The 27,941-nt window shown below is 41.9% G+C and overlaps 1 protein-coding gene across 2 annotated transcripts; it reads left to right on the plus strand.

Moving 5' to 3' along the window:
• The first annotated feature begins 204 nt into the window (after positions 1 to 204).
• On the plus strand, positions 205 to 16,988 carry TRIM59 (tripartite motif containing 59). Of its 2 annotated transcripts, none has more exons than XM_073578966.1 (2): positions 205 to 339; positions 11,232 to 16,988. In XM_073578966.1, exon 2 carries the CDS (start codon positions 11,235 to 11,237, stop codon positions 12,429 to 12,431), a length of 1,197 nt encoding a protein of 398 aa, XP_073435067.1. In that variant the 5' UTR covers positions 205 to 339; positions 11,232 to 11,234; the 3' UTR covers positions 12,432 to 16,988. The 2 variants fall into 2 exon arrangements, with proteins under 2 accessions (XP_073435067.1, XP_073435066.1); XM_073578965.1 differs by lacking the exon at positions 205 to 339 and adding an exon at positions 726 to 1,092.
• Positions 16,989 to 27,941: the final 10,953 nt, after the last annotated feature.

Raw genomic sequence — 27,941 nt, forward strand, 5'->3', positions numbered from 1 at the left:
ACCTGAAAGATAAGAAAAACACGTTAGATTATACTCACCGGAGGGGGCGGTCCGGTCCGAAGGGTGTCGCAGTCCAGCTCCTCCCATCTTCATATGATGCCGTCCTCTTCTTCCCTTCCTGTAGTATCTCTGACACAGGCGCACTGCTCTACCCTGTTGAGGGCAGAGCAGAATACTGCAGTGCGCAGGCGCCAGACCTCTCCTGACGCCTGCGCACTGCAGGACTCTGCTCTGCCCTCAACAGGGCAGAGAAGTGCGCCTGCGCCAGAGCCATGAAAGGAAGGGAAGAGGAAGGCATCTTATGAAGATGGGAGGAGCCAGACCGGACCGCCCCCTCCGGTGAGTATAATCTAACTTGTTTTTCTTATCTTTCAGGTTACATCGGGGGCTTATCTACAGCATTACAGAATGCTGTAGATAAGCCCCTGATGTCAATGCCGGCAGCATTTGATAGGGCAAGAAAGGGTGACAGATTCCCTTTAAGACCCTGACAGACATGGATGGCCGGCTTATGACTTACTGAAATAGAAGGGGGCTATATTGGTCACTGATATTTTTCTTTTGACATGTCAGCCACTTGGTTATTGTCACTGTGAGAATGATTCCGGTGGGAAAATGTATTTTTTGATTAGTTCCAATCTTCTGCCCACATTTATATTCTAAATACATTTCCAGGGAAAGTTCTCGGGAGCGGGCAGTTTCGCTCCTCGCCTACATGTAGCTATAAGTGCTGCCTCCCGGGCACAGCCGCGCCACGGTCTGCGGTGGAGACACGTGTGACCGGACCTGCATACACCGGAGTACTCTGCTATACAGCGAAGCTGGGGGAGTCATTTGCGGCTTTCCGCAGGCAGCAGAGTCTGCGGTTAGGACACTGCCTGGGCTCCCGCTTGCCCCGGCCGCGCTCTGACTGGCGGCTCCGGGATGATTACTTTCGAAAAGAGCATTTACTATTCGCCGCTTCAGGAGTTTGAATGTGGCGCGCATGCGCGGTGGTGCCGCTCTCCGCACTGACGTTACGGACAGCCCGGCTCCTGCAGTGTACACGCCGGCGCTGTCAGCCGGACCCGGCACAATTACAGCGGCTGTAAGGTAAGCGCTCCCCGGGCTGTGCTGCCCCGCACACGGCTCACTGCTGAGGGAACTGCCGGCCTCACATCGTCATACGATCTGACTGACACCTGTTGTGGAACCACAACCCCCAGCATGCAGCACAGACCTGTCCTGCACGAAGCAGAGCGCAGTAATGGAGAGTCACTCACTTTCCACAGCCCCCATAGAATAACGCTGCAAAACCGCGAGCCGCTGTGCGTGTGTACTGTGCACATCCACCTGGGAGCCTGCATCGTGTATACGGGTGGGGAGTGTGTGGTCCCCTACACTATGGGGTGTCGGCGCAGAGCTGCCCCCATTACTACAGGAGGAGCCCCGTGTATGGCTGTCCGGAGACGTGCAAGCCTAGCGAGAAGTGACATTGTGGGTGTCTCTAGAGGCAGCGGTGTTCTGTGTTTGGCTGCATTCTCACCATCAGTTTTTGTACGCTGCATATTTAAAAAAAAACCGCAGATAGCCTATTTTACTTCATATGTGGAGAAATGCTGCAGAACATGTGACATCAGATCCTCCTTGGGAGAACACAGCCCGAGAGAGGGGAAGATATAGAGCAGTACAGGTCACCTAGATCAGTGTTATGGAGTCTGGAAATAGCGAGAGACCAATATGGAAAGAGAAGTGTAATGTAATTAGACAGCAATATAGTGTTTCTATGTGTATAGATATGTTATTACACATCACTCCAACACTTAACATGTAATTATATATATATTATAAACTGATGTTCAACTGTAAAGCGCTGCAGAATATGTTGGCGCTATATAAATAAAGATTATTATTATGATAACAAAGTAGAACCAGTAAATTCTGTGTGTACGGTGTATATCTCATAAGATGCCTATTATAATTAAGGTAAGCGTGCATATTTTATATAGAGAGATGGAGACAGGAAGAATGATAGAACCATTAAATGTGTGTACAACTGTACATACACACTCTGCACTCTCTATATAAAATATGCTTACCTTAAATACAATAGGCATCTTGTAATATGTATTTTACGCTAACGGTTTATACATATATTATATATAATAATGATTAAATTTTAAGTCTTGAGTGAGTGTGTGTATGTGTGTGTATATATATATATATATATATATATATATATATATATATATAATCACAATGGATCTCCATTTTGTTCCAGTTTAGTCTATTTTGTTTGATTTTTTTTTTTTTTTTTTACACTTTTTTTGTTCACATCCTTTTTCTTTATTTCCCATCTTTACTGACAGATATAATTTTGTCTTTAATGTTGCCCAAATCTTCTGTACTGAAAAGTACATTTTTTTCTTTTTAAATGCCGTAGGTGAATTTGCGTTTCCCTACGCTGCTTTTTGTTTAACGCTCCAACATGTACAGTAGTTGAAAAAAAAAAAAAATGGAGCAAAATGAAGAAGGCTCTGAATTTTTCTTTACCAAATAAAATGACATATATTTATTTAAAAAAATTCATTAGGATTAGACAAACAGCTCAAAAATATTAGGGAAAAAAGTTATAGAACCTATGCTTGGCAAAAATATTTGACAATAAAATAAATATCACTTCTATCTTGTACATTTCCATAAATATAGCATTTATTCTCCAAATATATTTTGTATTTAGTCTTGGTTAAATATGACTCCAATATGTCATCTGTTTCCCAATGCTGTATGGGACTTATTACTGAAAAGGAAAGATAAGGTTTTATGCGAGGTTGTATTGGTGATCTTTGCCTAATATATACCATTTATAATAGTTTTATTTTTATCCTGTTCCTAAATGTTTAGTATGTAATATAATGTTATGATGAAGAAACATTTTTTTTTAGGATGTAGAGAAATGGGGGGGAAAAAAATACCCAAATTTAATTTGTTTTCTCATGTGGATAAAAAAAAATCTTCATGTCTGTTTTATGTAATTACTGATGATAATGCATTGTCTCACCCCATGCCGTATCTGGCACAGTTCTAGTTCCACGCCTTTTTTTTAAAATTTTTATTATTATTATTATTATTATTATTATTATTATTAACGCTCCTATAGCAGGAGATATCATTGATGAAAATTAATAAATGCACACAACACCGTCTGTAAAAACATTATTCAAAGCCTAGTGTTTTCGTCACATTCGCTAGACCTACAGTATATCTTTACCTTTATGCTTCGCTGCAGCATTTTAGCATTTTTTTTTTTTTTTTTTGCATTTTATCTATGAAACTAAGGAGCAATTGGGACTCTTCTTTTATGGAGGGGTTTCATACCTAGTTTACATGGTAGAAATAAAAAAAAAAAAAAATACATTTAATTTTATTTTACTGTTTGCAGAATGTTGTGTACAATATTGTTTTTAAAATAAAGTAGATGCAGCAATAAACAAAGGTAATAGAAATATATATGCATGGATTCCTCCATTTTTTTTTTTTTTCTTTCTTTCCGGGCGTGTCTAGCTGGTGGGCACAGTTATCATCACAGCATATGTGTAATTTCCGAAATGGGGTGCAGTCGCCCCACACACTCCGTCCGCAGAAGTACAATGGAGAAGGAGCAGAGTAATGAAGACTTTAGTGGACTGTAAATGATCCCGTGCTGCATTTAATAGCCTGGAAAGGGTGCGAGCAGTGCCCTCTGGTTAAAGGAAGGGTAATTCCCAGTGCATGGCACATTGTTTCTGCTGACTCATTGTCTGGATTCAGGACCGGTTAGGGCTAGATCCAGTTCTTCACCCCCCTCCCCGCCAGTCCTTTCCTGCCCAGTGATTCTTCTCTTTAATTTGGAAACGTCACACAAATGATATTGTAAGATGCCAGTCCATCTCGATAAACATTTAATGACGTATTGATCAAGTCATGGGGAGGAAGGCGGAATATTGGGAGGAAGATGAGAAACGGGGGGGAGGGGAAATTAAGGAATAGCTTGTTCCATCTAGCCTGCCTGCTTTCAATTGCTAGGTGCCTAAGTCATGCCTGAGACACATACAATTAATTAAAAGGACACGGAGCTGGCCCTCTTCATAAGAAGGACAATTTGGCCCTCCCCACTAAACCTGAAGATTCAACGGCTGGTTGTGCATATTTAATCCCGGTGGCCGAGCGTGGAGTGAGCAGCTGCCAGTCACCGGTGGTGGCGATTATAATGAAGGGAAACAATAGAATTGGACAGGAAAAATCTAACGGATCGATAAATGTCCTCCCTGTAGAGCAGACGTCTGAGTGTGTCTGGAACACCATGTACAGTAGATCTAATGGGTATGGGGGGATACACCCTGCAGAACAGGGGGCTCTGCGGAGGCAAAAAGTAATACAAGTGTTAGAATATTGTTGTTCTTTGCGGCCTTTCTGCTTACACATGATGCCCTCCCTTCCATAGGGACTATATGGTAAATCGGCTAACAACGGGACTTTGTGACGTCACTGTGGTCAGTCTGTCACTGTAGGGGGCTGTGATTGCTTCTCCCGCTCCCTTGGCACCCAGCCATGCTAGAGAATAAGCAGATGCAGCTATGGACCCAAACCCCAGCGACTGGAGAACAGGAAAGAATTCTATAAAAAATGTCCATTATTATTGAATGTGCTAGACCTTTTTATCACCAGAAACCTTCTGTATAGATTTGTTTTATTCAATCTCTTATTCCTTGGAAGCGGCCAGCTCCTGCTTTAGAGACACGTCACAGGCCAGTGACAGGAAGGCCAGAATCTATTTGTTTAAAAAAAAAAAAAAAAAAAAAAAAAATTTATCCAAAGGTCTTCATTGAGTTGTAGCACAGTGCAACATTACACTTTACACCGCAACAGTGCAAACATAGACTAGGGCATCTTAAAGGGAGCCTGTCAGCAGGATTGTGCACAGTAACCTACAGACAGTGTCAGGTCGGCGTCGTTATACTGATTACAGTGATAACTGTCAATGAAATCCATCTTGTGGTTGTTGTGTAATCTTTATTTTCAGTTTTGAGTTAATGTTATGCTCGTGCTCCAGGGTGGCCTGTGGGGGGTCTTCATGTGGTGCTCTGCTTACATATTCATCTGTATGGCTTCTGCCAGGTCACTGATCCCTCACTGACCTACCTGCTATTTTACATACTGAATATCATATTGTGTGGTTACAAAAAAAAAATTAACATTCATCAAAATGGCGGCAGCGCCTGCACAGTAGCATCTATTGCGTTCCGAAAGATTCTACTGCGGAAGCGCTGCCACCGGCGTCATTTTGCTGGATAAAAATAAATTTGGATTCATCAAAATGGCGTCTGAGCAGTAGCATCTATTGCCAATAGATGCTACTGCAAAGGCGCCATTTTGATGGATTTTGATTTTGTTCTCTAGCAAAACGTTGACGGTGCTCTAGATGGAGCCAAAAAATTTTTTCTTCCAGCAAAATGGCCCCAGCGCTTGTGAATTAGCATCTATCGGAGCATTTTAATGAAGATATGTTGTTTTTTTTTTTCTTCTTGCCTACAATACAATATGACCAAATCATATATGCACGTTAGCCATTGTATCATGCTACTGCGCAGGCGCCATTTTGATGATTTTTTTTTTTTTTTTTAACCACACAATATGATATGCAATATGTAAACTAGGGGGCGGGTCAGTGAGGGATCAGTGACCTGTCAGCAGGCTGCATTATGAATACCTAATCAGAGCACCACATGCAGACCCCCCCCCCCCCCCCCCACAGGCCGACCCACCTTAGGACACGGGGGCATATCATTAATTGAAAGCTGAAAATAAGATTAAACAACAACCACAAGACGGATTTCATCACCTGGTATCACTGTAATCAGTATAAAAACACCGACCTGACACTGTAGGTTACTATGCACAGTGCTGCCGACCGGTTCCCTTTTAAGATGTGCCAGATTTACCATAGCGGTTCATGCTGTTTGATAAATCTGGTGAATTTTTAGACTGTCTAGTAGTTTACAGCATTGGTTAGTTGCCTAACTTTGTCAGAAATTTGCTCCTAAATTTTCGTGTATATGTTGGTGCATGGTGCCACAACTTTTTTTTTTTTAGCAAAGCCTCTGTACCATAATAAGTATGCTGCAAGTGATCGAATAGTTTTTAGTCCAAATCATGCCAGAATAATTGTAGCATTTTGTCAGTAAGCATGCCAATAACACAATAATGTCAACGTGTGTGCTTTTTTTCGTATAGTTTTTAGTATCTTTAGTGTCTTTTAATTTGTGCAAAATTAATGAACCATGTATGCCATTTTGAAGAATTTGGCAGAAAAAAAAGTCAAGGAATACGACAGCAAAAAAAAAAAAAAAAAAAGTTCTTATCAAATTTTTTTTTTTCTTTTCCCCTTTATATTTTTTCACCAACTTGAATGTATAAATCTTTGTTTAATGCAGGAGTAATTATTTTTCAGATCTGCATGCGGTTACGTATAAGTTCCTTTGTAATTTTATATAATTTTTGTTTATAGAATGTAATGTTGTAGGCTTTTTCTTTTGTAATAACCTGAAAATTTAACCACCATTCCTGCGCTGTAGTAAAAAAGAACTGCTGGAGGGGTGCTTTAAATTATGCAGGTTATTATGGTGGTATGGATACGGAATATATTTAGACATTTAATTTTAGATAGTAATATTCATTAATATGTATATATGTATTTTTAAGTAGTTTTTTTCCACATTTTTTTTTTTTTGGCGGGGGGGAGATGAGGAGATTATTTTACTACCATTTTTAATTGCCTTATATTTTAGCTGTATTATTATTATTTGTATATATTTCATAAAACGGGCGCTCAAATTTTTATAACACATCTGTTCTCATTTCGGATAAATTCAATTAAATGAAACCCAATTTCAAAGTGAATACCTTTTTAATAATCCACAAATTGGGGCCTCAACAAAAAAAAGTGGGAAAGTGACCTAAAAGATGTGAAGAAAAAAAATAAAGCCCCAATGGACATAACACATGCAAAAAATGCCCTTATTAAACTCAATATGGCTGTACATTAAAAAAAAAAAAACACGAGACACAAGATGTCACTGATCTACAGGGTAACCTGATTAAATAGTTAATCACTTAAAGAGTATGTTCATACTGGGCGTCTTTTATGCTTTTTTATGCTAATTTTTAGCTGCTTTTACAGTACCAGCAAAGCCTATGAGATTTCAGAAATCTTATGCACACACATTGTTTTTTTGTCATCAGGATTTTGTGCTTTGCAGCGTTTTTTTTTTTTTTTTACATAGAGCATTGCACTTCTTTCAGCGTTTTTCACCCATTGGCTTAAATGGATGGTGAAAAATGCTGCAAATACGCAGGGTGACTTTTTTTTTTTTTTTTTGCAGCGTATTTGCTGCAGAAAAGTCAGACAGCAGGATGTGACCTCACTCTTGGCTCTGCTACCTCTTGATGGCAGGTTGCATGATGCGTCCATACAGCCTGTCATCCAGCAGAGACACTGAGCAGCAGACCCGAATCCCATTTACTTGAATGGGGGGGCTCGAAAATAAGGTGTTTGATACTCTGTCATATGCATGACCGTGCGGCAAACACTGCTTCTGATCGGCGGTGAAACCATCCCCGCCGGTCAGAGCCACGGTTCGTGAGCGCTCAGATGTGATGGGAGGTATAAAGTTTACATCCGGTCACTGGTGTAAGCTGATGGGACTAACGCTACCATCATCCAACACCTGCCGCTAATAGTGAGAGCAGGAGCTGCTTATGGGAGTATTCATCAGCCGCTCCTGCTCTCTAAATAAATAAAAAAAAAAAAAAAAAAACTGGGCTCACCCGTATTTTCGATAACCAGCCAGGCCAGGCAAAACTCACAGCTGGTGGCTGCAACCCTCAGCTGTCAGTGTTAGCAAGGCTGGTTATCAAGAATAGAGGGGTCCCCACGCTGTTTTTAAACTATGTAAATAAATATTTTTTAAAAACAGCTTGGCGTCCTGTTCCTCCCCCCCATTTTGGATGAACAGCTTTGTTGGGGGCTGGTATTTTCATGCTGGTAAGGGGCCATGAATATTGCCCCCTCCCCGCCTAAAAACAGCGGCCCAGAAAAGGCATATCTATTAGATTGCACCAATTCTGGTGCTTTGCCTGGCTCCTCCCACTTACCCTGTAGCAGTGGCAAGCAGGGTTCATATTTTTGGGGTTGATGTCACCTTTATATTGTCAGGTGACATCAAGACCACGGATTAGTAATGGAGAGGCATCTATGAGACAACTGTCCGATTATTAATAATCCTATAGCTGTATTATAAATAAACACACAGCCAGAATAAAGTCTTTTATTTTAAATAAAACAAAGCACAGTTTTACTTTTTTTATTTAAAAATTACAAACAGTTATACTACCTTAATGCCTAATTCCGCGAAAGCCCTTGTCTTCTGTAATAAAACAAAAAAAGAATAACCCTCACCTGTCTGTCGTTCTGTCCCATGCCGTAATCCATGTCTGGGGGATAATGATTTTTCAACCTGGACGGTGCCAAAATGCGACTGTCCAGGCCGAGAACCACTGGTGACTGAACTGCTGCGAGTGCAGCCTCAGAGACTGGCGGTGACGTCATAGAGGTTACGTCCGGTCACTGAGGCTGTGTTCCCAGCAGGGTTGAGCTGCGGTGACCACGGTGATATCCCTGCTAGCACTGCGAGAAAGTAGCATGGTGCAGAGGCGAGTTCACCTGTAAAATTTCACTGCGGTGAATTTCTATTCTAACCTGTCACTCTGTGATTTTACTGTACGCAGCAGATGAATTGTTGGCTTTTCAAACGAGGTATTGTTCTACAGGAAGTAGTTTTCTTTATCTCTGGGAGCACTCCACTTTATTGGCATGCACAAAGAGGCACAAGTTATCCCCAAAAACACAAGAAAAAAATGCATCAAAAAGGCAAACAAACGCACGAAATCATGGGTTCTTTCCTGCCAAGAAATCGGGTTTTGCTGCAGGAAAAAAAATGAAGCAAAAACTCCCATTGGGAACATACCGTTAACTAATATAATTCAATGATGTTGGTAATAAAGATAATTAATTATGACCATGAAATATAAAACAGAATAGGAATAAATGATGATAAACCACTGAAGATTGTATAATAAAATGTAAAGTGACAAAATGCTGCAGAAGTGATAATTGGTCAAAGTGAGACCATTTAGAAAATAGCAAATGTAGAATTGAATGATATCCAGGATAATCAATTCATACTAACCTAGTTACATGGTATGTCCTGTTTCCCCTCCCCACCACGTGTTTCGCTACATTGCGTCGTCATTCATTGAAATGTATGATTGTAGTCTATTCGACTAAACTCTGATATGGATCCCCCCCAAAAAAGAGAATCTATGTGAAAACAGACATAGGCTATGATATGTGCATGCACTATCTGGTAAAACAACGAGTAGAGATAAAGTATGTGTGAATGAGCCCTTATTGATAGTTTTGCCAGTTCTCCTTTAAACTGTTACATGATTTTTTTTTTTTTAAATGTTATGTTTGTATTGAGGCCATAATGATTTACAGATCTGCCCAATATCACTGTCACGGATATGTCAGAAGCTGCAGACAATCGCACCTCATCTAGCTGCAGAAAGTCTCTGTTTGGCTTTGCAGATGCCTTCTTAACGCTTCTGACTCTTTGACCCAGTGTGAACCTCCCTCCGGCTCTAATTGATACACCTGGACCTCTGGGCGTTTATAGACTCACGGCCTGCTGCTGGGAGTTGCCAATGATATTTCCATTTCTCCCTGTTGAGGCTTGGAGCTATAGCAGTCATCTATCTTCCTCTTTGGTGTTGCTAGAGGATGTCTGTGTTACATCTGAGTCTACGCAAGATAAGTGTTCCAAATGTTTCGACTCTCCCAGCTGTCTTTAGTTTGTAGTGGTGATCGACTAGTGCTCACCCCGTCATTCCCTAAGTAGGGCTTATTGCTAGGGTCAGGCATGGATTAGGTTCCTGCTTGGCGATAGGTGCAGAACCTATATAGGGATGTTTAGGGCAGACAGGGTGACTTTAGATCTGCCTAGGGGTCTCCACTCCCCCTTTCCCTAGTGTTGGGCTCCCTTCCCCCTCATCCCATCGTGTCCCATGGTTCGTCGTGTGCATGCTCACAGGAGGAAGCCCATTGAAACACTATTTATACTTACCATTTTGTTATTAAGAAATAATGTGTAAATTCCTGCTGATGAAATGATTTATAGAGCAAACTAAGATCATTCATTAACTCTGCTCCCAGCTGAGATATATACTACAAGGATGGTATTTCTCCATCTTTGGGATGGTCTGTTGTAGACCCTGAGCAGCTCCTGGAGGGTCTTAGTCTGCGCAGCAAGTCTTACAAGTGATGAATAAACATATTTTATAGATTATTTTGCTTCAATATTTGTGGGAAAAAAAACAAAGTAAGGCTAAGTTCACATTGCGTTAGAGGCATCCGTTTAATGGATCCGTTAAACGGATGCTGTAACGCAGATGTCATTTTTTACATCATTTGTGACCATAGCGCTATTGTATGCGCTAACGCATGGTAGCAGTTCGTTACCATGCGTTAGCCCATATAGGTCTATGCACAGCGAACGCGTCCGTTCGCTGTGCGCTAGACCCGACACACCCTTGAACGCTGTAGACCGCGTTCGAGGGTGCGTCATGAAGTAACGCATCATTGCTAACGCATGCCAATCTTGGCATGCGTTAGGATGCGCTACTGTTGTTGCGGGCAATGGGTGCGTTAACACATCTGTTACATAGCGTTAGTGCCGCTATGTAACGGATGCCGTCAGTGCATTGCCCACAAGGCAATGTGAACCCGGCCTAAAAATTAGAGCTATACGGTTTGGTGACACCCATATACCAAATACTTTTCATTTTAACCCCCTTCCAAAGTATAGGTCTATAGCTTCCAGCTAGAATTCCCACCATATCCTAAAGATCTATGGCTGGAAACTTTCACAACAGCTGAAATGTCACAAGTTGGAGACCACTGTTGTAAACATTCATCCCAAGGATAATCAGTATTTTCCAGAAGCTTTTAGTTCTCTAACATCTCTGTGACATTTTGGTGGTGGAAAGATTTCCAAATTCAGCCTTTGGTTTGTGTGAACACATCTATTTTGCGGTCAGGTCTCCGTTTCATACTTACTCTCTTTAATTAGCCTATGTTTTCTTTTATTTTTTAGGAAATGGATCATTTAGAAGAAGAAATGACATGTTCGATCTGCCTGAGCTTATATGATGATCCTCGAATTCTGCAGTGCTCACATTCTTTTTGCAGAAAGTGCCTGGAAAACTTAATGAGGTCTGCAGATAGCTACTTATGGAGGTTTTCATTGGGGAGGCTGAAATGTCCAGCCTGCAGAGGCATTACAGACATCGCCAACGGAGTTCATTCACTGCCAGTCAACTTTGCATTAAAGGCCATTGTGGAAAAATATCAAAGTAACCAGCAATCCAAAACCTGCACTGAGCATAGTAGACATCAGCTAAACATGTACTGTGTGAAAGACAGAAAACTGATATGTGGCCAGTGTCTCACGGTAGGCCCCCACAAGAATCACCCTGTAGATGACCCAGAAGTCGCGTACATGAAGGAGCAGCAGACGGCAACCAATTTACTAGCTGCGCTCATTGATAAGAACTTCACTGGCGTGTCCTCTGTAATCCGGAAATTAGAGGAGCAAATGACCAATTGTAAAAATATTGTTGTGGAAGACAAAAAGGAAGTGCTTATGTTTTTTGACAATTTAATTGAAGTTCTCGAGCAGAAGAAACAAGAGCTGATAACTGCTCTGAATGAGCTTAACCAAGAAGTGGTTGATGTTTTTGCTCCAAAAATAGAGAAGATGAGACAAATACAAGACGAAGAATTGGATTTGGTGTCTATGAGTAGTTCCGCTCAGATGGAAGACTCTCCCCTGGTATACCTGGAGACTATTCATGACATACAGCAAAGAATGGTGGCCCTGAAGAAGCAGCAGCTACATCCCATTCATACTGTTGAGATCTACCCCAGGGTTGGCCAAATATTAAATGATGTCTGGGTGAAAACTAATACCGGGGATGTTTCCCTGCTGCCCATACCAAAGTTTGGCATACATTTTCAGAAGGAAGACCCCAGAACAATTCCAAACAGCCCTCTGTGCACATGGATATTTGTTGCTTTTTTCTTTTTTATTAGTCTTACATTATTCTTGTGTCTTTGCTCAGAAATATCATCAGATTTCACTACTCATTACTGGACGTGCCTTTCTAAAATCATGGGACCTGCTCTGAATTTTGGGGAGAGTCCTGTGAATACTGTAAAGACAGTTACTCAGACATTTTCTACCTTATATCTTGACTTTATTGGCTATCTGCATTCTTTGCTTCGACGTTACTAATATTTACCATCTTTTTTTGTATCGCCGCCAACTCCTTTGTCAATACTCTTATAGTATACAACTTTAGCTTCATACAGAGAGGTGCAATCAGGATCTTCATAGCATTGATCCCAGAGACTGCAGCTAAGTTTTATTGGCTACACAATTATAGCCATAATTTTTTTTTTTTTTTTCCCCCCACAGGCTACATAAGAAAAAAAAAAAAAAATACCATGTCCTATTGGATGCTCTATATTGTACCTTAAACCCCTCACTGCTTCTAGTTCTAGGAGGAATAAAGTGCAATATATGCTACCCCGTATAGTACAAACTGTTCGCATGGTTTTACACAAGGCCTTAACCCCTTCCTGACATATGAAGTACATCTATGTCATACGCCGGCTCCCTGACTGATGCAGGCTCACAAGCTGAGCCTGCATCTTTCCTGGCAGATGACTGTGTTACTCATCCATTATCTGCCTCTAACAGCCGTGCATAGATAGGAGCTCCGACCGCAACTGTTGACTTGTTAAATGCCACTGTCAATCTCTGACAAGTGACACAATTGCGAGATGCCAATGGGTTTCAATGACGGCCAGGCTTCTGTTGAAGACCCTTGTGCCGGTCATGACTGTTATCCTGTCAAAGCCAGCCTGTAGCTTGAGTTCATAGTAGACCAGAATTTTCACTACACATATTAGTGCTGTGTATAGCACAAGCTATTGGATGATCTCAGGTTCAAGGACTCTAAAGGAACTAATAAATACAGTAGAAAGTTAAGAAAAATGTTTTAGTATGAAAAAAATAAAAGTTCATAACACTCCCTTTTTCCTCCATTAAAAATAACCAAAAAAATCCACATATATGGAGTGATACAGTTGTAAAAGGCCAATCTATCAAAATACAAAGCGTAATTAACCCAATTGGTGAACTGCATATAGAGAAAAAAAAAAAAAAAAAAAAAAATCGAAAAGCCAGGATTACATTTTTTTCATCTGTCGCAACACTGCACTGAAGTGCAATACGAGGCGGCCAAAACATTGTATCTACTCCAAAATGTATCAGTAAAAATGCCAGTCTGGGGCACATACAGTGGGTACGGAAAATATTCAGACCCCTTTAAATTTTTCACTCTGTTTCATTGCACCCACTTGGTAAATTCAAAAAAGTTCTTTTTTTCTCATTAATGTACACTCTGCACCCCATCTTGATTGAAAAAAAAAAAAAAGAAATGTAACTTTTGCAATTTTATTAAAAAAGAAAAACTATCACATGGTTATAAGTATTCAGACCCTTTGCTCAGACCCTCATATTTAAGTCACATTGCTGTCCATTTCCTTGTGATCCTCCTTGAGTTGATTCTACTCCTTCATTGGGGTCCAGCTGTGTTTAATTAAACTGATAGGACTTGATTTTTAAAGGCACACACCTGTTTATATAAGACCTCACAGTGCATGTCAGACCAAGTGAGAATCATGAAGTCAACGGAATTGGCCAAGGAGCTCAGACAGTATTGTGTCAAGTCACACATCAGGCCAAGGATACAAAAGAATTTCTGCAGTACTCCATGTTCCTAAGAGCACAGTGGCCTCCATAATCCTTAAATGGAAGAAGTTTGGGACCACCAGAAGTCTTCCTGGACCTGGCCATCCAGCCAAACTAAGCAATCGTGGGAGAAGAGCCTTGGTCAGAGAGGTAAAGAAGAACCCCAAGATCACTGTGGCTGAGCTCCACAGATGCAGTAGGGTGATGGGAGAATGTTCACTTTGTGGAACTATCACTGCAGCCCACCACCAGTCGGGCCTTTATGGCAGAGTGGCCTGACGGAAACCTCTCCTCAGTGCCAGACATGAAAACCCGCATAGTTTGCTAAAACACACGAAGGACTCCCAGACTATGAGAAAAAAGATTCTCTGGTCTGATGAGACGAAGATAGAATAATTATAAGCGGTATGTGTGGAGAAAACCAGGCACTGCTCAACACCTGCCCAATACAATCCCAACAGTAAAACGTGGCAGCATCATGCTATGGGGGTGTTTTTCAGCTGCAGGGACAGGACAATTGGTTGCAATTAAAGGAAACATGAATGCTGCCAAGTACAGAGATATCCTGGATGAAAACCAGCTTCTAGAGAGCTCTGGAGTAGTCTGGATGAGTGAGTATGCTCGGTTGTTCGCCGAGTATTTTGGGCGTGCTCGGAGATTCAGTTTCTGTCGCCGCAGCTGCATGATTTGCAGCTGCTAGACAGCCTGAACACGTGGGGATTGCCTGTTTGTTAGCCTGAGTACATGAGGGATTTCCTATCTAGCAGCCGCAAATCGTGCAGCTGCGGCAAATCGTGCAGCTGCGGCAACGCTAACTAAATCTCGTAGCACGCTCAAAATGTTCGGAAATCTAAAGTAACGAGCATACTCGCTCATGATTACTCTGGACCTCAGACTTGGCTGAAGGTTCACCTTCCAACAAGACAATGACCCTAAGAACACAGATAAAATAACAAAGGAGTGGCTTCAGAGCAACTCTGTGACCATTCTTGACTGGCCCAGCCAGAGCCCTGACCTAAACCCGATTGAGCATCTTGGAGAAACCCGAAAATGGCTGTCCACCAACATTCACCATCCAACCTGACGGAACTGGAGAGGATCTGCAAGGAAGAATGGCAGAGGATCCCCAAATCCAGGTGTGAAAAACTTACATCATTCCCAAGAAGATTCATGGCTGTACTAGCTCAAAAGGATGTTTCTACTCAATACTGAGCAAAGGGTCTGAATACTTATGACCATGTAATATTTCAGTTTTTCTTTTTTAGTAAATTTGCAAAATTTTCTACATTTCTGTGGGTTTTTTGTCAAGATGGAGTGCAGAGTGTCCATTAATGAGAGAAAAGTTAACTTTTTTTGAATTTACCAAAATGACTGCAATGAAACAGAGAGAAATTTAAAGGGGTCTGAATACTTTCCGTACCCACTGTAAATTAAGTTCTCACACAGCCCCGTATCCTGAAAATTGAAAATGATACGGGTTTCAGAAACTCTTATTTTTTTTCACATTTCCAATTTTCTTTTTCACCGCTTAAATAAAAAAAAAACAACCTATGCCTGTTTGGTATCTGTGTAATCATACTAAAATGGAGAATAATTTTGTCAGGTCAGTAGTGAAGCTAGTAAATAACCTTAAAAAAACAAAACAAAAAAACGTGGAATTGCAGTTTTGCTGCACTTGGTATTTTGTTCCAACTTTCCTGTGCTTCACATAAGAAGTTATTCAAAAACACAATTTATTATGCAAAAAACAAGCCCCTCATACAGCTCTGTGGATGGAAAAATTAAAAGGTTATGGCTCTTGAAAGGAGGGGAGGTAAAAAAAAAATTGGTTGCAAGGGGGTAAAGATAATCTGCTATCAAGTATTTGAAACCCCGTCTGAGAGCAGAATCAGACCCTGATTTTAGCATTGTATCAATTACTGAGCTGCTTGCTGTTGTTTTGATAAAATCTCCTGCAGATCTAGAAGTTCTCTGAATGCTGAGCTCTGTATAACCCTGCCCTCAGCGATTGGCAGCTTTCTGTATACTCTGTGCATAGGTAGAAAGCTGCCAATCAGTAGTTGGGGCAGGGTTATACAGAGCTCATGAATATGGAGGACTACATGGCAGCAGGTTTACTAGTCCTGTAGTGATAATCTGCTGATTTAAAAAGTTACGGTATATTTTTCAGTCCAAACTACAGCAAGCAGCCGAATAAGTGACTTGCTGGAATCAGGATCTCATTCTCTACATTATTGAGTTTTCAGATTATGTAGCAAAAACTTGGTGCAGGTTCTCTTTAAGCTGGCTGTGCACTTTAGATTTACAAAATTTTATGTGACCTTTCTTTTGTGCATTTCATATATTGAAAGTCTAATGTTTACAAAGCAAGCAGAGACTACGTGAGAAAGGTAAAAAAAAACAAAACACTATAATGGGGAATGCAAAAGATGTGACTAAAAAGTATGCAATACTATTATTATTACTATGTGCATGCTGTTGGGTCTTGGGTCTTTTTGTGCTATTTAGCTGTGAAGGTCCGTAATGATTACTTACAGGGGTTGCGGTCCCCCCCCGACCCCTGGAGCCTAGGAGGCCTCCAATTGTCCCTTTGGCCCATATGAGAGCATCAGTACTATTAAAGATTTGTGACTGTTGGGGCCCCTGTTGTAGAATTTGCGCTGGGGCCCCACAGTGCAAGTTACAACACTGATTGCTTCCAATTGTACAAACAAAATTTACACCACAGCTTCTACAAAAACTCCTGTGTAAAGTCGGAAGCCATTGATTTGTATTTTGGCAACACTGATGATAGTGGCGGGTAATGGATATTTGACAATAGATAGGTAAATCATTAAGGTGGCGGTTATGATGCTGAATACAATTCTTTTATATTACTGTTCATATAGGAAGCTTTTTAAATGCGGGGGGGAAGAAGCAACACTTTACTTTTGATAGGATCTTCTCATGGAATCCTCACCAGTCTGGACATTATAGTCAAAAGTTGTGAAAACTTGTGGGAAAAAAAATAAATGCTGAAAATGTAATCAATAACTGTATGGATTTCTTACCGGGGATATTCTTGTGGGCTTCAGTGACTTATAAAACTTTATATAATATAGCTGGTCACTATAGGGATCTACCAGTATAGTCACTTCACAATAAAATTAACATGTACTTACAACAAAATAGTATCCCTCCCATATCGGAGGACAAACTGACACTTAGAAAAAGATTTCACATTGGAGGAGGTGTCTGAAACAAAGAACTAAAACAGGGAAAGAGTCCTGGCCCGGATGGGTATACAGCTGGTTTTTAGAAGTCATTCTCCGACTTGCTGAGCCCAATGCTCCTCGCAATGTGTAATTCTATTGCCTCGGGAGGATCCTTTCCTTCCCAGGCTTTGACCGCTCACATCACGGTCTTGCCTAAGCCAGTCAAAGTCCCTTCTTACTGTAACAATTACCGGCCAATATCCTTAATAAATCTATTAAAATTTACGCAAAAATTATCGCAAAAAGATTGGGACCCCTTCTTCCGAACATGATAAATCAAGATCAGGTGGGCTTTGTTCCAGGGAGGGAGGCGAGAGACAATACCATCCGGACTATATCATTGATGGGGTGGAGAGGGAGGGGGACCCCATGTGTATCCTGTCAATTGATGCTGAGAAAGCCTTCGACAGGGTACACTGGGATTTCATGTTTCAAGCTCTACAAGGAATTGGCTTGAAAGGAGTAATGCTCCAGAGGATCTCAGCTTTGTATACATGTCCTAGTGCACTAGTCAAGGTGAATGGTGCTCGCTCAGACGCATTCTCCATTAGGAACGGTACGAGGCAGGGATGTCCATTCTCCCCCCTTCTATATATATTAACAATGGAGTACCTTGCCACCGCAATACGAAATAACCCCTCAATCAAAGGAGTTAAATTGAAGTCAGAAGAACACAAATTGGCACTTTTCGCGGATGATGTTCTCTTGTATGTCACCTCCCCCACAATAAGCTTACCAAACATTATTTCAGAGCTACATGACTTTGGCCTATTAAGTAATTTTAAAATTAACTCACATAAATCTGAGATTCTGAATATATCATTACAACCCTCCGTGGTGGAAAAGTTGTGCACCTCCTTCCCCTTTAAATGGCGTTCTGACTCCATCACCTATTTGGGAATCAAAATAACACCTAGAGTGTCCAGGCTATATGACACCAATTTCAAGCCTGCCTTACATAAAGCAGAATCGGACCTAGAAAAATGGCACAAACTCCCGTTATCATGGTTTGGTAGAGCCAATGTAATTAAAATGGACTTATTGCCACGCCTTCTTTATTATTTTCAAACGATCCCCATCTATCTCCCTGCCTCCTTTTTTTTCCCACCTTAAAAAAGCGATTTCCCGGTTTGTGTGGTCCCATACACGGGCTCGAATATCATACCACCTATTAAGTTGTCCTAAAAGAATGGGTGGAGTCGGCCTACCGGACTTTCTAACTTATAGCCGTGCATCATTGGGAACTTGTATTTTAGATTTATCATAGCAGGGATAGTAAGAAATGGGTCAATTTGGAAAGTGATCTTAATGGTAGTGATCCTCAAATTATACTGTGGTCCACGGGGAGTGGGGGGAAGGGGGGAGCCACCTTGCCGTTCCTGACCAGGAACATGATCTTATTTACAAAACAGAGGCTGGGGGCTCTTCAAACCTCAACATCTCCTGGGCCACTGAAACCTATTTATGATAATCCTAATTTCCCTGCTGGTTTTGATAGGAAATTTTATCTAGATGGGTGTAGGAGTTCACGTCCGATTGTTTATGATTTCGTGGATCGATCTGATATGAGGTCATTAGATGAGATATTTCAAGGCAGAGTACCACCCACAGGTGCCTGGTTCTTTTATGAACAACTAAGAAGTTTTATAACTGCTATATCCAAACAAAATGATATCAGGAGACCTTTAACTCCCTTCGAGGAGCTCTGTGTCACGGGGGACCCTCCGGCCCACACGGTTTCCTTGCTGTACAGTCTTTTTTTTAAAAAAAAGAGACTCCGACACGTGACATCCCATTATTTTTCTCAAAATGGGAGCATGACTTGGGGAGATCCCTATCTCAAGAGGAGAGGGACAGGGTGCTTCTATTTACGTTTAGAACGTCGTTACACTCGGTATCACAGGAGAGGAGCTATAAGATTTTAACAAGGTGGTACCGGTGTCCCTCTATGGTGCATTCTATGTTTCCAGTGATTCCGGACACATGTTGGAGATGCTTACAGGATAAAGGAACATATGTTCACATATGGTGGGACTGCCCGCCTATAAAGAAGTTGTGGTTGTCGATTTTTGATCTCTACAACAGGCTATCAATTTGTCAAATTCAACCTACAGTGGAACTTGCACTTTTATCTTTATGTGATATGTCGATTTCCGGGTTTAAGAAGAATCTCTTCAGGCACTTTCTCACGGCTACTCGGAATCTGATCCCCCAGGTTTTGGAAGCAAGAGAAATACCCTTCTCGCTCTGAATTTGTTGCAGAACTCAATGATATTTATAGAATGGAGTATTTGCTGATTCAAACCACAGGGAACCCTGACAGACTATATAACACTTGGGCCTCCTGGCTAGCATTCAGGGAAACCCTGGAATTAGATATCTGGCTATTGGGACCTTGATTCATATATAGGATAGCATCAGAAATATTCTGTACACTTGTTCGCTTGGTCTGACCTGTTGGTCTTTGGCTTAAAATGGTTTTGACCAACTTATTATCTCTTCCGTATGGGACGGAGGACACAAAAGTGCTTGAGGGGGGGGGGGGGTCTGGATTACTTGACCCTCTACTTATAACTTTCTCCTTAAGGTACTGTCACACTTAGCGATGTACCAGCGATCCCGACCAATGATATGACGCGGTCAGGATCGCTGGTACATCGCTAAGTGGTCGCTAGTGAGCTGCCACACAGGCAGATCTCACCAGCGACATTGCTGGGGACGGGGGTCGCTACTTACCTGTCACACAAGGCGATCCTGCGTCCTCCCGCCCGGTTCCACGCGTCGCTCGTCCTCACAGCAGGAAGCGCTGCAGGAAGCTGACGACGAGAAACAGTCCTGGACATTCTCGCGCGATCAGCGTTAACCAGCGGGTGAGCTGGTCGTAGGTAAGTATCAGACACAGCGATATCGCTAGCAATATCGCTATAACGTCACTAGTTATAGCGATATTGCTAGCGATATCTTAGTGTGACATGCCCTTTACCTCTACTTGCCCCCTTTTTTTTCTCTCCCCCTCTTTTTCTTACCTTTTGACTTTTTAATTTTTTTTTTTCCCTGTTATCTTAATGTTAGTCATCAAACCTCTATTTTAATTTTCATGAGAATACACAACAGAGGTTGTTTTGTGCATGTCAATTTTCTGGACTGAATGGTATAAATAGTTGTTATCCCAATTAGAAGATAATATTGGTGTTAAGTACGCAACATTGGAATTAATATGCAATTTGTTTTTCATTCAAGAACCAGACATGATATTGTTGAAAGCAATGTTTTATTTTAATATTGTTAATTCAATAAACATGATTTACACAAAAACTGTATGGATTTCTCTTGAAAACCACATCAGATATTTTCACCTCAATAAGGCCGGTTTCACACGGCAGTGTCTCCGCTACGTGTGGTGACAGTTTCAAATGAATGGGTCTATGCACATGTCAGCATGTCTTCACAGTTCGTGTGCAAAACACGCAGACATATCCGTTTTCACCCGCGCACACGGAGAACAGTGCACACTGTCCTCCGTGTGCACGAAAGGCCGCTGGGGAAGTAGCGCTACTGTAAGCTGCTGTTCCCCTGCGGCAGGTGCTGAAAGTGGCTGTCATCCATTCTCCCCTGCTCTGCCGGCGACCAGGGGAGAATGAATGAAAAACTGACCTGCTGTGACCTCAGGACCGTGGGAAAATGCAAGTGATGAGGTGACGGCAGTTCAAGCTTTGTCTGTGACCTCATCACTTGCATTCTCCCACGGTCCTGAGGTCACAGCAGGTCAGTTATTCATTCTCTGCTCGTGCTGATCGCTGCAGAGCAGGGGAAAATGGATGAAAGCCGCGTTCAGCACCTGCCGCCAGGGAACAGCGCTTACAGTAGCGCTTCTTCCCCGGCGTCCGTCCGTGTGGTACTGATGCTGCACATGGCTGGCACACAGTTGCCACACGTGTGCCGCATGTAGTACACACACGGACACTGATATCTCCGGTACCGGAAATATCAGGACATGTGAAACCAGCCTAAGGCTGTGTGAACATATCCTAACAATTTCTGGACTCTATCGTGTGGCAGGGTGCATTATCCTGCTGAACCACTAACAGTAACGAATACCGTGAAGGGGTGTACCTGGTCAGTAACAATGTTTAGGTACTTGTAGGTCTTGAGTGTCAAAGTAACATCCATGAGTGCAAGGACCCAAGGTTTCCCAACACAACATTGGCCAGAGTATCACGTAGCATCTACAAATTTGCCTTTTTTCCATTGTGCCATCTTTTTCTTAGCACCTACCATCCACGGGATGTGATTGAGAACAGCTTTCATCAGAGCTGACCTTCTATTGCTTCATGGCAGGTTTTGGTGAACAGAGGTTATTGTGACCACTGTAACCAGGGTGTGGCTACAAGGTCCCATACATATTAGGCTGGTGTTCACTGTGTTCTAACACATCTCTAAGAATGGCAGCAGTAACTTTTTCAGCAATTCATGCTACAGTAGCCGTTCTATGAGACCTAGACCACCAGGACACTCCTTATCCTGCCGACAGCTACGCAGTTGTCCTCTCTTGGTAGACACCACTGCACCAGACCTGCAGGTATGGAGATGCTCTATTCTTTACTTGATACAATTTGGCTTCTTCAAAGTTGATCAGATCCTTCTGATTGTCCATTTTTCCTGCTCATAACACATCTGTTTCAATAACTGCTAACTTGTTGCCTTATGTATCCCACCACTTGACAGGAACTATTGTACTTCTGTTATTTTCTTCACTTTTCATGGTTCTATTGTTGCCCTCTCAGGGTATCGGGCTATGGTTCCTAGTAATGTACATTGTCTCTCAGCTGTGTCGGCTAAGCAGCAGCTTGGGGGTGAGGGGGCTTGTGAGAAGTCGTGGAGCCTTTCCTCTGCATTAGTTATAAATGACGGGGCAATTTTGCCACAAAAAGCCTTTGCAAATTTCAGAAAGCAGATTTTGAGCAGCTACATGCATGCCGAATGCTACATGAGAAGCCCGGTCTCACTTTTTTTAAAAGGCATTAACCTATGTTAAATATGCACTTATCAAGGTATTAGTTGTACTAGTTACTGGTCTGTATGGTGGCTGGACTTTTATTTTGCATACTCAACTCTTAATTCCACTTTAACCTACTGTATGGTGAAAAAATAATCCATGAAACACATGGGTGTAATTTACTGTGCATAAAGTCTGCCTGATGGCGCCCTGTTTGAAGCTAATTTGACTTTGAGCTGCAATGTGATTTCATTTATATGTAAGAATACATAATAAAATGTGGCTTTAAAAAAGGACGTGTACCCGTTTACTTCTTTTTACTAGTAAATTATTACAGTAAGGGCTCATTGTAATTTACAGGGAAACCTGTCAGGTGCCCTAAAACTTAGTGCCCCCATGACCTTTTAGTCCTTTATTCAGGTTTTCCAGTAATGTTTTGTGTTAGAAACCTGGGTGTCTTCGGCAGGATATGCAAGCCATGAGAGGGCCCATTACGGAAGTTGAAACGAGAGTCTCCAGCCTGGAAGATACCCTTACGCCTTTGGAAACTAAACTGACAAAAGTAGCTGGCTCCATGAACGCCTGGAGGCAGAAGGCGGACAACCTGGAAAACAGGTTTCTTTGTTAATCCATAAGGACACTAGATGGGGTCAAGGAGGCTCGGAACCTTGAGGGATGCTTTGTTTTTTTTAGCACGCATCGATAGATTTGAAAGACTACGTCACAATGTGTGTCTATAACCCACTCCCGGCCAATATATCAGTCGTTAAAAAGGCGGCAAGCTTTGCCTTAAATGATCCAGATGCATTAGTTATGTGCATGGGAGATTTTAACCTTGTCATGGATAATGGTCTTGATAGACTAGATGATGGAGTAACCGGGACTGCCTGCTCTCCATCTCCGCTATCATTGCTCATCGAAGGCAGTGGTTTGTTGGATTTGTGGAGGATATGTCATCTTGTCATGAGAATATACCTGTCACTCGTCCATTAGACACACATTATCTCGTACAGATTATATATTTGCCAGGTTGCTGGAACCAATGTGGGTGGGGGATGTGGAACATGGGTATCTCAGCTCATAGCCCGATAATACTTACACTTAGATTTGGCCAAATGAGTCGTAATCTATTTTGGAACTTGAACCCATTTTGGCTGAAATAGGCCCCAATGACAGAACTCTAGACCAATTAGACTGCTTCATTTCGTCCCACCCTGAACCCCAGAATATTAACTTGCTTTGGGACGCCCTTAAAGCGTATCTAAGGGGATGTTTGTCTTCCACAATTTCCTATATTAAAGGGGTGACATCTAGGGAAGATGATGAGCTGGAGAAACGATTGAGGGATTCGGAAGCAAATTATATAGCTAATCAAACAAATGAAAATAGAAATGAGTGGCTAAACACCCCGTCAGTCATATTTTGAGCTAGGAAATCAGTCCAGCAAGTTATTGGCATTTATAGTGCACCAACACAACACATCTAAGGCTAGTTTCATACTAGTGTATGGCCGAGGTGCGGAGGGCTGCGGGTTTCCTCCGTGAAGCTCCGCCCCGTGCTGCACCTTCTCCAGTCATCTCCGCCTCTGTCGGCATGCGGCCTGTGTACCCTATCTTTGGCATTGGGTATGCAGGCCGTGCCGATGTATGCGGATGCCTCCGCATGCGTCTTTCTTACGGTGCGGCGAGCACATCAAAATGCAACATGCTGCGTTTGGTGCAGGCCGCCGCACCGTCAAAACGACATGCGGAGACATCTGCATTCATCGGCACGGCCTGCGTGAGAAAGATGGGGTACGCAGACCGCATGCTGACAGGCGGGGCAGAACGGAGGAGGCGCGGCCAGGGGCAGACCTTCACGGAGGAAGCCCTCAGCCCTCTGCACTTCGGCCATACGCTAGTATGAAACTAGCCTAATACCATACTTCAAATTCAAAAACTAGATAACTAAATTGTAACCTCAATAGTAACGGGTGATATACTCCAGAGTTTCCATGACTATTATAAAACGTTCGTTCCAGAGGGTGTTCTAGCACTTTGGACTGCCTTGAGTATTTATCAGACGTAAAGTTTCTCACACTGAGTCCAGCTCAACAAGCCTTTCTGGATGCAGACTTCACGATAGAGGAAATAAATGAAGCCAAAGCGGATATGGCCTCTGGGAAGGCGCCTGGGCCGGATGGATTTCCCATAGAAATGTACAGAAAATATCGGGATGTTTTGGCACCACTCCTTCTGAGGGTGTTTCAGGGGACCTGGGAGAAAGGTGCTTTACCGGACTCCTTTTATGAGGAGGAGGGGAAGGGTCCTCTTGAATGTGGGTCATATCGCCCCATATCGTTGGTAAATGTGGACTATAAGATCTTCACTAAAATCCTGGCCACTAGATTAAATTCGGTGATACTAGAAATAATACATCCAGACCAGACTGGTTTCATGCCCGGGAAAAATACATCATTAAAATTAGGAGAGTTCAGTCAGTGGTCCAGTACAGTTCCCTAGTGCCAGATAATGAATGGACCTTGGCTGCGCTGGATGCGGCTAAGGCCTTTGATTCTCTTGAGTGGTCATTTTTATCTGCATGTTTACAAAAATATGAATTTGGTTCCAAATTTAGGAAGTGGGTATGAGTGATGTACATGAAACCAAAAGCCCGAATAATAATAAATAACTCTGTATCCGAATCGTTCTCTTTGGCAAGAGGAACACGCCAGGGGTTCCCCTTTTCGTGCTTGCAATCGAAGCGTTGGTGATCTGTGTAAGATCCACTCCAGTCATTAAAGGTATAGAAATAGTGGGCCGTTTAGATACCATTGGCTTATATGCTGTGATATGGTGATATTTATGACTAAAGCAAAAGAAACACTACCCCGTGTGATTACTGCTATAGACAAATTTAGTAATTATTTGGGATTATACATAAATTGGGATAAATCCACCTTGATGCCTCTCTCCTTTAGTCCAATGGATCACCTTCAAACGTTATCCCCAATGCCTGTTGTAACTAACTTTAAGTACCTGGGAATAAATATTTCAAAATATAATAGACTTGACTTAAAAATGAATATTCTCCCGTTGTTAGATCTTGTTAAATTTACATTTTCTATCTGGAGAAAATTGCCATCATCTGTCTCCGGACTTATTAACCTGATTAACATGATCCTACTCTCCAAACTCAGTTAAGCCCCCGTTACACCCTGCGATATCGCTAGCAATATTGCTGTAAAGTCACCGATTATGTGACGTTGCAGCGATATTGCTAGCGATATCGCTGCATGTGATACTTACCTCCGACCGGCTCCCCTGCTGGTTATCGCTGATCGCGCGAGATGCTCCTGGACCATTCCTCGTCGGTCACTTCCTGCGGCGCCGACGAGCGACGCGTGGAGCCGGGCGGGAGGACGCAGGATCGCCGCGTCAGACAGGTAAGTAGCGATCCCCGTCCCCTGCGATGTCGCTGGTGAGATCTGCCTGTGTGGCAGCTCACTAGCGACCACCTAGCGATGCACCAGCGATCCTGACCGCGTCATATCGCTGGTCAGGATCGCTGGTGCATTGCTAGGTGTAACGGTACCCTGACTCCCTCCAACAGTATTGATCCCTAAATCTTTTTTCTCAGGCCTAGATTCATTAATCTCATCCTTTATATGGGGGAAGACTAGAACCTAAACTCAAATTGTCTATCTTACATAGGTCTAAATAGTTGGGTGGGGTGGCATTGCCGAATTTCTCTTTATATTACTTGGCTGGGCAAGTCAGAGCCCTGAGTAGATGAATGCCTAATAATTGTCTAACTCATAGAGCCATTTGGCTCATGCTGCAGGGACTGATTGCTTGTTGGGGTTTTTAGAAGTAGACAAACCTAATGTCTCTGGATTATTACCCTTACTCCGGTTGGCAAGGTCAGTCTGGAGACAACTTAAATGAGTGGTTCGCTTTGTTGACGTTACAGTTGAAATGCCATTATGGAATAATTCCTATTTCCCGATGCTATTAAACCACCCGTCCACTCAGTTCTGGATCTCATATAATGTTTCCTCTATTAATTATTTATATGATCACAATGTCCTAATGCCCTTTGAGCAAATGCAAATTAAACATGGTGTCCCGAGGTCCCCATTTTTTCGATATCTACAGCTTAGATCAGTAATTCAATCACACTTGCGCAACAGAAATACGACCCAAGCAATATCGTCCTTTCCTTTGATAGGGATTCTCAAATCACAAGGCCTCAGGGTCTTATTTCTACCTTATATACATACATGTTGTCCGCGGGCTCTGACTCTGCTTTATCGTAAAGGAGAGGTGGAGGTCTCTAGTTCCAGATAGCAAAAATGAAGATTGGGAGGAGATCCTTGGTTCTCCAACCGGTGTGTCTCCATCAGCCAATAATAAAATGACTCAAATGTATATATATAGTGCACCAGTCATATCTGACCACGCTACGGCTATTTAGGATGGGGTGGTCCCAATCCTCAGAATGTTTAAGATGTCATACAATGGATGTGGATTTTATACATATTGTGTGGGGATGCCCAACTATTCTATCTTTTTGGAGTGAGGTGACCTCGTTGTTAACCTCCCTCATAGGTACTCCTGTTCCTCTCACTCCATTGGTATGTCTGTTTGGTGTGCTGGATGAAGAGATATGGGGACACCACGTCAGAATTTTCCTGCGGGAGACTTTTTTTTAGCCAGGGAAATAATGGATTTACGCTGGATGGGTAATCAACATCCTTCTCTAAGAGCTTGGATTGAACTAGTAAATTCAATTATACCTTACGAGCAGACACTGTACCAGAATAGGGGTTGCTTGGGGAAGATTAATAAAATTTGGGATGTATGGAATACATCTCACCTTACTATAACAACACGTAGATAATGGTCTGTTATTAGCATAATGGCTGTAGCGAAAAATATATAGACTTATACTTTATAGGTTTATATCAGTGCTATGGAGGTTGTTTTGGCAGCAGAGTAGGAGTAATAGTTTTTTTGTATTATGTTAGATATGTTGGTTGTAATGTATCATTCTGGCTTATGCATTACCAAACATTTTGTATAGATGAATAACAGGTTCTTGTAACTACTAGATTATCCATAGGCCTCGCAAGAGTGAGGACCTGTGAAATTGAGATCTGTAAAAATAACTCAATATGCAAACTAGTTGGTTTTCTCCCTTTACAGATATTATGATGATCGTGTATACATTGCATTGGTTATTTACAAAATGTGTAAATCTGTTTGTTTAATAAACTAATTTAAAAAAGAAAAGGGTTTTAGTTACTCTAAAAAATAAAATAAGCTAACAAAATGGCGCAAACAGGCTAGAGAGTCTAATGATGTGTTAAATTTATCAACCAGCATCAGGCACTTTGATAAATTAAGCGCATTTTAAGACTCTAGTCCAAGAAGAAGCAAGCCCTGATTCATCATTGCTTTTGTCCCTTTTTTTTGTTTGCATTCATTTGGCTATTCTATTTGCACCTTTAAGTTTATTTTATATGTGCTCATTTTGTTTTCGTTCCCCTGCTTTATGGGTGGAGTCTAGCAATGCCAGATGTTTTAGCCTGAATCATCAATTACGACTTTTTAAAAGGTCACTAAACTGGGTGCAAATTCACTCCAATACCCTCCTCGTGCAATTTTTGAGCACATCATATTTTGGTTCATTTTTTTTTTGTACCTTTTTGATCGCAAAAATAGTTCAAGACTGGAGGAAAGCTTTTTGACTTTG

Source organism: Dendrobates tinctorius, unplaced genomic scaffold (assembly GCF_039654945.1).
Source record: "Dendrobates tinctorius isolate UK_male_01 unplaced genomic scaffold, ASM3965494v1 ptg000060l, whole genome shotgun sequence".
In the NCBI taxonomy this organism is placed as follows: Eukaryota; Metazoa; Chordata; class Amphibia; order Anura; family Dendrobatidae; genus Dendrobates; species Dendrobates tinctorius.

What these genes read in the sequence shown, in the direction of transcription:
- TRIM59 (XM_073578966.1), top strand. Translation starts at nt 11,235, where the DNA reads ATGGATCATTTAGAAGAAGAAATGACATGTTCGATCTGCCTGAGCTTA.